Genomic DNA, 10,849 nt, shown 5'->3' with positions numbered 1-10,849 from the left:
CAGTTTCCAGAGTTGGATGTGTTGCAATGGTGGAAGACCAATCAGCAATGATTTCCCAACCTTTCAAGGATGGCATGTGATATTTTAAGTATTTCGATCACTACAGTAGCTAGTGAATCTGCTTTTAGCATAGGCTCTCGTGTTTTGATAAAGTATCGTTCTAGCCTCCTTCCAGACAATGTGCAAGCTTTAATTTGTACCCGCAATTGGTTACATGGTTTTGTGCCCCCATTATATGGTAATTGTATATTTTATCTTGTAATATATATATATATATATATATATTTGATAATGATATAGTTTGGTTAATATTTATTGTAGGTGAAGAAGAAGTGGTTGAAGAGTATATTGCCATTGAACCTCCTCCACCTTCATCAAGTGGACCAACTTCGAGGGTTCTAATATTTTGTTTATAGACGATGATGAGGATGCAGATTTAGATTTAGATTGACGGGTGTTTGAATTTATTTAGTCTTTTAAATATGTGGTGTTTAAGTTCTTGAATATTATGTGTATCTTGATTTATTTTATTTTGAATTTTAAAATATTTTTAAGTAATTTATTATGTTTAATTTTAAATTTTTTTAATTTTTTTGAAGTAGGGCTTATGGGCTCGGCCCTGAGCCCTTTAAATAAGGGCCGGGCCTCAAGAAATGGCTCAAAAATGGGAAACCGGGCTTATGGGCTGGGCCCATAAGGGCCGAGCCCATATAGGCTAAGCCCGCCCATTTCCCGGCTCTATTTGCATGTGCATGATTTAAAATTTTCTTGGCTGCTGAATGATTGTACTCACTTTTGTTTAACATTTTACAAGCACTGGCTCTAAAAAAGGCAAAGGAAAAGTACTCGAGATATGGGAATTTATTATTCCTGCTTTAGATCTCTTTCTTTTGATTATTATATGTGTAATTTGATAATGTAATTGCTAACAAAGACAATTCTTTTTTTTTCCTTACACCATTACATGTTATATGTGTTGATTAGTCGTATTTAGTGCCATAAGCTTTGTGTATGAGCTATTGATGACTAAACAAGATCTAAATATTTTGGTGCAAGTATATTTAGGTTATTTAGGTTGCTATACATGGTAATATTAGAGAATTTATATTGACTTACCTCCCTCATGCTTTCTAATGAAATTGGAGTTGAGGAGTAAAAATATGAAATGTACTATATTTGTGTATTCTAGTGTATTGTGCAAGTAGTCTTAAGTCTCTTAAGTTTGATCTAAATTGTTGTGCTGCCTTTTGGCATTTGATTTTGGTTTTGGACACATTGGAAGTGTTAAAGTGTAAGAAGGGAGTGTTTTTTTTTTTTTGGGTGTCTAACTTTTTGATATGATATAATTTAAAAATAAACTTAGTGCTATTTGCTAAATTATTAAATGGGCTTTCCTGTGAACACCTAAATCACCTTAATCGAATGTTAGGCGGAGAATAAAAGCTTATTAGAAATTCACACCCCGAATTAGTTTTATGACAACATTTTGTTGTCACGGACTATATAGTGCACTATAATGCACATCATAGAGGAGTTTAGTCATGTCACATTGTGGTTGGTCGTGGCAGATGATCTAGAAATTTGAGGAAAAGATACTATTAAATCTTTTTCATTATTGTTTCCAACTGAATGGTATCTGGTGCTCTCATACGCTTTTAAATTTTGTGTTTGCTTTGGGCGTTGAAATGATTTGAATTATTTGTCCAAATTGAGATCCCAGTTATTTTCTAAATTTTACTTGATTGATGATGGGTTTCAACCTTTTTTTTCTAATATACTAGTATATATTAATGGATTTTAATCATTTCTACCATAATAGGGTCTATTCTACCACCGTACAGTTGACTTTTTATATTGTAATTGAATTATATTTTATAAGTTTAATTTTATTTATGATCTTTAATTTTAGTCCTTTTCTTTTCTTATTATAGTTATTTTTTTAACTACAGTTAATTTTTTTTTAAACAATGTAAGGGGATTAAAATAGTTAGTCCCTAATCATCATAGCAATATATGGTATTATGATTAAGATATTGAAATAAATTAAGCGGTATTACATGCAGCTTCTCCGGCACTTGCAATGTTATTGCTGGAGGGGACAGTACTCTTCCTTTTCCTTTTTTGATTTTTGTTTTTTTGTTTGGGTAGGAGACAGTACTCTTCCTTTAATTGATATGGTATAAATTTCCTCCCTCGTTCAGTTTCATTCATAACGTAGGATTTGAAGGATCATTCAGAAGCGACAAATGAAGGTAGTGCTTGACATGCCTTGCTAGTCATGCATGGGCGAAGTAAATGGGCAATGGATCACAGTGTATTTGGGCCTCACTTTCAAGTGTCAATGGAATATTGAACGTCGACTTAGACAGATGGTGGAAACATTTGGTTTAGAATTGCCACTTCTGTCCATGAAAAAGCCGGTCAGGCCCAATAAAAGGTCCATGAGAAGCACCCGTTATTTGTGTGAGCCTAAAACGACAAGGAGCTGAAAAAATAGGAGAAAGTATTGTTCTTCGCATATTCCCATGGCAAAATTCCTTGTTAGACCCTCAGCAAAGCCAGAGCCGCTCCCGCCATCTTCGCCTGTAGCTTATGAAACATAATCTGGATTCTGGAAGCTGAGAACAAACCCAATTTTCTTCCTCATTCCCGCCACTCCCTTCCTTTTCCAATTTTTCCTTATCTTCTTACTTTTAATAATGACTCATAAGACGAGCATTAGGAAATGCGGGTTAATTACAGTAATAATTTGCTAAAGCGGAATAATGCATCGTTTCGGTTTTAGAATCCGGCGCTATCTTCGCTTTCATCGCCCTCGCCACATTTCTGCTTCGTCGTCTTCTTTTTCCAAACAACCCACCAAACCATCTCACAATGTTGCTAATCCCCCAATTGTCCCCCCACCAGTTCCGAACAACCATCTCTCTGACTCTCTTCCAACACCTACTTCATCATTCCCTCGCAGATCCGTGATTGCTGTCTCCGCTACCGTGGTTTCCGCTGTATTTGCCTCCATCGCCTATCTTTCTTCTGATTACCACAATCAACGGCAGTCCGACGATAAACCCTCTAATCCTCTCCTTGCTGGGGTAGAACACGCCCTGCACAAGTCCAGCGACTCTCTCGACAATATTTTCCATCACATCAAACGCACGAGTGTGGCTGCTTCCGTCCTCTGGCAGTCATTGACCTCGGTGTTGTCTTCGGCTAATCATGAGGTTCGTTCTGGTTTCGAGATTCGTGTTGCTGCCTTGCTTGCTGACATTGCCGCCGCAAATTCTAGTCGCAGGGCTGCGATCGTCGGGGCTGGTGGAGGCGCAGTGGTGGATTGGTTGCTGGACTCGGTGGCCGTTGCCAAGGATGGCGGTGGCACTCAGGCAGAGTCGGCAAGAGCCCTTGCTTACTTGATTGCCGATCCCAATGTATCTGCCATTGTACTTGGGCGGCCTCATGCAATTCCAAATCTTTTAAACTTCATTTTTTCTTGTCATCCTCGTCGATTAAAGAAGGTAGCTCTATGACCTCGTTGTATTTCTGGGTTGTAATCTTCGTGTAAGCGATAAATCTGAACACGCAGTTTATGATTGGCATTGGCTTAGTGATCAATCCATTAATTTCACCAGAAAGGGTTTTGTTTTCATTGAATTGTTATGCGCATTGTGACATGTATTTGTAGCTGTCATGTACTTGTTGTAATGTCCCTCGCTGAGAGGAGAAGGATATTCGGTTTTCTTGGACGCTTAACCCTTGATCATTGCGTTATACTAATTATGCTCTGGCTACTGTATATTTGATTAGGGCAAACTTAACTCTTGATATTGTCATACTTCCTATTCTTGTTTCGACATCAGTGACATGATGGAATTTTCTGTGGCAGCAGCTTTCATGGAGAAGTTCATTTGATATTTCTGATTCTTTGAAAGGTAGGAGCATGCTTGTGGCAGCCATTATGGATATTGTTACTTCCAGCTGTGACAATGTAGAAGAGATATCTTTTGAGCCACCTTTGCCTAGAAATGCTGATCCTAAAGATATCCTAGCTGCCTTACAGGTAGTTGAGGAAGGTTGTTTGCACTTGGATGAGCCAAGCGAAAGTGAAGGTGATGAAGATGGCAGAACAGGGAGGAAAGGTGTTGGAATTAAAATACTCGAAGGTGCTACACTTTTAGGGCTTTCAAAAACTAGCTGGCTAACAGAGTTGGATAATGCTGATTATAATCAGGCAGAGCTAGCAAAGCATACTCCTGAAACTCTTGTGTTACAAAGTAAGAATGATGATTTACTTGGACATGCGAATATGCCTTCTGCTGTTATCCCTGGCCTCTGGGATGATTTGCAGTGGGAACATGTTGCTGTTCCTTTTGCCACGTGGGCATTGGCAAATTGGGCAAAGGCATCACAGGTAAATAGATCTTATATTCAAGAACTGGATAAAGATGGATATGCTATCATGTCCGCTTTGATGGTTCCTGAGAGATCTGTGAGATGGCATGCAAGCTTGCTAGCACAATCACTACTAGAGGATCGCAAAATGCCTTTGAATGATTTTGTTTCTGATTTGAGTTCCAGGCTTCTTTCTACTATATCTGAGGCATGTACGCATGAGGACATTTCATTGGCTCAGGTGGCTTTGTCTGCCTTTCTGTTATCTGTTGAGAGGAGTCATGGGGTGCGGAATATAGTGATGGAAAAGGGTCTTAACACAATGAGAGGCATTGCCAAGCAGACAGCAGAGCATACACAGGTGCAAGAAGCGATAGCAAAGGCATTAGAACTTCTCTGCACAGAAGAACTACATTTATCCCTTCAGGAGGGTCAAAAGTGGTCAGGTATTCTTGTTCCATGGGTTCTTGGAAAATTTTCTTCTGATGCAATGCGATCTTCAGCTATAAAGATCCTCTCTCGGATCCTTGAAGATTATGGACCATTATCTGTACCAGTTTCTCAAGGATGGTTAGCATTGTTGCTAACTGAAGTCCAAAATTCTATCAAGAATTCACGTGATAAAGGGACTAGTCCCAAAAGTGATAATGTCAAGGTATGCACCATCTTTTTCTTCCTCTTTCATCTGATTAGTAAACAGGTCAAAATCACAGTTCTCAGTTCATATAGTTATCTAGCTTTATTACAGAAACTTCAAGTCAGTGGTTAAATACACTTTTTAGCCATGTTGATGAGTTTGAGGTAACAAAATTTTGCAGACTCTGATCTACAACTCAAATGCCGCGTCTGCTGTGCAAGTAGTAAATCAGTTAACCAGTGCTGTTGTTAATCTAGCAGCTAAACAAATGGAACCAACTGCTTCTGATTCTTTGGAACTATTCCCACTGGCAGATTTTCTTTCTCTGGATCCCTTCTTGGGACTATTTAAAAAATTAAAGAAAGATAGTTTGCCAAAATTTGATGCTGCAAATTCTGCCTTGGCAACCCTGAAAGGAATTAAAACTTTGACTGAAGTTTGTGCTGAAGACCTTCAACATCAAGAGATGATTGTTGATTTGGGTATTTTGTGTTTGCTAAGGCACTTTCTGTTAAGTGATGATTATGAGAAGTTAGCTGCCAATGAAGCATATGATGCATCTAGAGCTCATGAAGGGCACGAGCGGAATTCAAATATTGATGATGAACCATCTATATCAGATATAAATGATTCATCTAGTGTTCGAGTTCCACCTACAGGTCATATACGTAGGCATGCAGCTCAGCTAGTGACAATCCTCTCAAACCTTCCCAAAGTCCAGAAGATCATCATAGCTGACAGAGCTTGGTGTAAATGGCTTGATGATTGTGCTAATGGTAGGGTTCCTGGATGTCAAGACCTTAAGATGCAAAGTTATGCCAGGGCAGCACTCCTAAATGTATTTTGCAATTACCAGAATAATGGTAAAACTGGAAGTAGAACCTCATCTGACACTGGTGTACTAACTAATAAGAACTTGTGCCCCCATTTTGATGACATGATATTCTTAATAAATCCTCATCTCCCTGTCTGGAAATGTCCCAAAGAAATAGATCAAGATTATACAGTCTCAGAGGACATATCTGTGCCTAATTCTGATAACATGGCTGAAACCAAACAACCAAATTGTGGTAGCTGCATTAATTCTATCAATTCATCCAAAAGTGGCACAGCTACGAAATTGCCTTCAATAGATGTTGTTTTTGTCCATGGCCTCCGTGGTGGGCCTTTCAAAACTTGGCGCATAGCTGAGGACAAATCCTCAAATCAGTCTGCCTTGGTTGAGAAGGTTGATCTGGAGGCAGGAAAGCTTGGAACTTTCTGGCCTGGTGAATGGCTTTCTGGTGATTTTCCTAGGGCTCGCATGTTTACCCTAAAGTACAAGGTGTGCTTTAGTGAGATTATCAAATTTTTGCCTTATAAGTCTTGGATGTTAATTTCCTATTCACTCTCCTGGCTTTCGTAGAGCATTTCTTCTGGTGGGATCACCATCACTGCTTAACATTAATAAATAATATATGCAGACTAATCTCACCCAATGGTCTGGAGCTAGCCTGCCACTTCAGGTTAGATTTTCTTCAATTTTTGGCTGTGTACAATCTCATGTTAGAGTTTTCATCCTCTAAGAGCCTTGATAGGGACTGTAAATTTTCCTTTCTAATGTTACATCACAGTTATGATTTGCAATTAATATCAAACGCCCTGACTTGCAATCACAGAAATGGTCTCACTGTGTGTGTATGGAAGTCATGTTTGTTAAATTATAATTTCAGATTGTAGAAGTGTTGCAGTCAATGCTACTACTTACATGACCTGTGCTTAAAATGGAATCTTATTGTGGGGATTTGTTGAGTTCATTATATACTTGCCTTTGTTACCAAAAAATATAGTTAATACATGATCCTTATTCTGTCATCTTTTGGCACTGCATGCCTTTGCTGCCACAGCCTTAAGCTTGTTGGATAAGTTATGGACTCTTTGGAAGCTGAAGTTGAAAGCTGTGTCAAATTAATCTTCTCTCTGGCAAAAATTGTGGTTCTTTGTTATTGAATAACCACAGCTATGCTGCCTTTCACAATCCTTGAAATGCTCTTCTTTTTTTCAGTTTTACCCATAAAAGCATGTTCCTTTAGGAACTATCACTTTCACTGGCCAAACCCTTCTGTGCATTGTCTCAGCTGCTTATATCCCATACACTTCCAGTGCATGTATAGTAGGCCGGCTTCCATATTTACCCTACACTGACTGCTCTTAAACCTTCACTTGTTGCATTGATTACTATCAATACATATAATAAAATTTATAGAAAGTCACACTATTCATAAACATTGAACTGTGCAGCTCATATTAGATGCTATACGATACATGGGCCTCATTACATAGTCAGCATTTAAGTTCACTCATCTGTTTACCAAAATTAGCAGGAAGTCAGCTCTATGCTGTTGGAGAAGCTTGTTGCTGCAGGAATTGGGGATCGGCCTGTTGTTTTTGTAACTCACAGGTTAGCATGGTTGCTGGAACTAGGACTAATATTGCATGAGCTAGCATGTTGGCTTTTTGTGAACTCTTTTGACTCTAAAAGCGATTCTTGCATCATGGGATTTTCATCCAACAAACTATTAGGCATCAAGGCTGTTTAATGCTATTTGAGTTTATACTGCTACTTTTAACTCTTGCTATTATAGATTATAGACTTCCACCTTAGGATTCATTAAAGAAACTATTCTTATAACTATTTTTTATATGATTAGCAATTCGATGATATTACTGATGGTTTTAAGCACCTAAACCTAGTTATCTGTTTAATCAAACATTACCTCATTTTGTATATTTGCCTGCATACTTCATGGTTTAATAAATCAATGGTTTTCCATTGTTTGCAGCATGGGGGGCCTGGTGGCGAAGCAGATTCTTTATAAAGCAAAGGAAGAAGGTTTAGATAACCTTGTAAAAAATACTATTGGAATAGTATGATTTTACTTCTGAATTAAAAACATGTTTTGTTCTCAATTTTTCTTAGAAGATCTCAGTGAGGTTCTTCGTTTTTCATGCTTACTTTGAATTTAGGTTTTTTATAGCTGCCCACATTTTGGTAGCAAACTTGCAGATATGCCTTGGAGAATGGGCCTTGTGCTTCGCCCTGCTCCAACGGTTAGTATAGCTCTTGTCATACTTTAAATGATGAATTTAGCTATATGATCTCTTTTCTAATTAATTACTGTATATGGAAGACTGTTTTATTGGTTGTTTTATAATTCTTCATAGATAGGGGAGCTGAGAAGTGGATCTTCAAAATTGATAGAGCTAAATGACTATATTCGTTACCTTCATAAAAAAGGGATGCTTGATGTTCTCAGCTTTTGTGAGGTGATCAGCTGTAAAGTTCAATCAGCATTTTTGCATTTCTTTTTTTTTTTTTGCGATTATTTAGTCAGTGATTATTGTTTTGCAGACTACAGTAACTCCGATAGTTGAAGGTTATGGTGGATCGGCCTTAAGAATGGAAATTGTATCAATAGAATCGGCATATCCTGGATTTGGCGAACTTGTGGTGAGTAAATTCTTTCTTTCTTTCTTTTGTTTTTTGTTTTTTTTGACCAACTGGTGAGTATATATTCTCACTTTACGCTTGACAATATAAAGAAAATTGAAAAAGAAAAAATAGTACGTCTAGATCAGTCCCATTTTTCTTTTCTTCATGGAAGAATAGAATTCGCGAATTAATGGCATTCCCTCACAATTGAGTCATGTCATGAGTTTATAGATCTTATTTGCATGACATTGATACTTTAGTTAATTTTGTGTATGTTATCATCTTAACCTGCTTGAAAGCTGATGGGGTCGTTTATATTGAATAGCCACAATTAATTCGTGCAGTACTTAAGCGACATGGTTCTTGTTCTTTACAAGTTGATTTTTAGGGATGAGTTGCACATGTTTATTTAAATCTCCATCAATTCGAATAAAAAATGGATGAACCTTTATCTAAAGGACTGCCTGCAAATGACAATCTGATGGTCACAGTGAGCATGTATGCTCTTCAGGGGCAATCCTATGATAGTCCCACGTTGTGCTAAGTGCTAGGCACAAGTAATTCTTGTTGTACAAGTGGCCTGGTTTTTCCCCTTGCAAGTTGGCTTCTAAGGGGGTTCTCCAAGGTTGCTTAGCTATCTATCAGTCGCAAAGTTGATATGATGTGTTCCATGCTTAAAGCAAGTTATCCTGCGACTGGATTTTCTTTTGCATCTCCTATGTTTTCATGAATTTTTGTTTCTTGGCTACAATAAATGACTCAATTTGTGTCAGTTTCTGTTTTGGTATGATTGTTGAAAGGCGATTTTTCTCAAGTTATCTTGAATTCTGGAAACAGGTATTGGAGTCTACTGATCACATAAATTCCTGCAAACCATTGAGCCGCTCAGACCCTTCTTATAGGGAGACATTAGAGTTCATACGAAAATTAACAGCTTAAAGTTGAGGCGATTCTGCTAGATTGGGACAATAGTGTATATATCCATGTACAGAAGATAGGAGTTCAGGCACGGTTTTATTTGCCAAAACCCAGGGGAACCACATTTGTCGCGGGGGTTCAACTTGATTTCTACATGTTAAACGAATCAGATGCCCATGTGAGACGATAGTGTCATTCTCCTAAAAATGGTAAAAAAGTTATTCGACTCTTGTTGAACTTCGACTTCGCCTAACTCGTACATTTTCCATTCCTCACTCCATCCTTCCTACATCTGTTGCAGGCTAGCAGTGAGCTTGCCTCTCGGGGGTTGTGATTACTGATTAGTGTCTTTTGTACATAATAACAAACAAGTGTTATACGATTATGTATATTCATTTCTCACGCGTTCTCTGCATCTATATATGCACTAACCCATTTGATTTTCACTGTCCGGCAACTTTATTTTATCCATCAAGCTATTTTGAATTCGTAGCCTAGGCAAGATGTTCGAGACGATGTTGCAAACCGAAGATGTGCTTCGGAGCTCTTTCGGAACAAATGTTACGCAACAAATATAATAATAAATAACTAATTTTTTGTTTTAAAAAAAAAACTATTAAAAGGATAACAAGGCACTGACTTCTTACTAAAAGGTTGACAGTCCGTCATTCGAGCAAATTCAAGTCAACTTAAAAAAAAAAAGTGGGCTAAAAAATTATCTTCCGATGAACAAAAAATCTTTGTACATTATGAAAAGTATTTCCGGTCAGCTAATGGCTAAAAGTGGCACCCAGTGAAGAAAGAAAAAATGAGGATGCTACTAAACTGCCCAAAATCTAAATGGATTAGAAGACACTTTAGGGGTAGGACAAATCACTGAAGTCTAGGGTATGCTTCCAATGGACTCGATGACCCCGTGAGTCCACTTGTCACCCGTATTCTTTTATTTGAGGAGCTACTTGACCAGTTGAAGTGAGAAGCACATTTCCAAGGAAGAAATTGTTTGAGCAAATTGGTTATCGGAGTTTAGCCTAACGAAGCACTTTCGACCCCTTGGTCCATTGGAGAGACCCTTGGTCCTATGCTTCTCTAGGCTTCTCGAGATATGAGTTTGTCAAACATCGTATGAATTTCCTTCTAGTTAATCAATCAATCATGTAAAAAAAGACACCGGCATTGAGAACGCATTCTAGCCCGTACATAGCTTACCGGTTTTACTTCCGTCTTTGTTTAGGGCCTTTTGGCCACATAAAAAATAAAAGAAAAGAAAAATGTTAGTGTTCATTCCAATTAATGTTTGATAATTCTCTGATGAATAAATACATGAATTTTTCAAGAGGTAGCCAAAACTCCGACCTTTTCCCTCGCCATATATTTCTCAATACTAAAAGAAAACGAATGCCTTCCATCACAATATTTCAATTTCCTTCGCACCCCTG

At 37.9% G+C, this 10,849-nt stretch overlaps 1 protein-coding gene across 5 annotated transcripts; it reads left to right on the top strand.

Annotated features, from left to right (window-relative positions):
- The first annotated feature begins 2,535 nt into the window (after positions 1-2,535).
- LOC129303026 (uncharacterized) lies at positions 2,536-9,856 on the top strand. 5 transcript variants are annotated; one of them, XR_008591387.1, is made up of 11 exons: positions 2,539-3,509; positions 3,881-5,038; positions 5,202-6,344; positions 6,484-6,525; positions 7,384-7,460; positions 7,843-7,927; positions 8,027-8,110; positions 8,225-8,326; positions 8,412-8,510; positions 9,330-9,619; positions 9,712-9,856. XR_008591387.1 is itself a non-coding variant. In XM_054942021.1 (10 exons), the coding sequence occupies exons 1-10, from the start codon at positions 2,766-2,768 to the stop codon at positions 9,429-9,431; spliced, it is 3,639 nt and encodes a 1,212-aa protein (XP_054797996.1). In that variant the 5' UTR covers positions 2,539-2,765; the 3' UTR covers positions 9,432-9,812. The 5 variants fall into 5 exon arrangements, 1 of the variants encoding a protein (XP_054797996.1); XR_008591386.1 differs by having other exon boundaries at positions 3,878-5,038; XR_008591389.1 differs by having other exon boundaries at positions 3,379-3,509; positions 3,924-5,038.
- The last annotated feature ends 993 nt before the right edge of the window (positions 9,857-10,849 follow it).

Source organism: Prosopis cineraria, unplaced genomic scaffold (genome assembly GCF_029017545.1).
Source record: "Prosopis cineraria cultivar Desert tree isolate PC_DT_omini unplaced genomic scaffold, ASM2901754v1 PC2, whole genome shotgun sequence".
Lineage (NCBI taxonomy): Eukaryota > Viridiplantae > Streptophyta > Magnoliopsida > Fabales > Fabaceae > Prosopis > Prosopis cineraria.
This window is presented reverse-complemented; position numbering and strand designations above follow the sequence as displayed.

Coding starts and splice junctions, on each gene's coding strand:
- LOC129303026 (XM_054942021.1), top strand. CDS start 2,766: ATGCATCGTTTCGGTTTTAGAATCCGGCGCTATCTTCGCTTTCATCGC. Junction 6,345..6,483: donor TGTTTACCCTAAAGTACAAG/GTGTGCTTTAGT, acceptor TAATATATGCAG/ACTAATCTCACCCAATGGTC. Junction 6,526..7,383: donor GAGCTAGCCTGCCACTTCAG/GTTAGATTTTCT, acceptor CAAAATTAGCAG/GAAGTCAGCTCTATGCTGTT.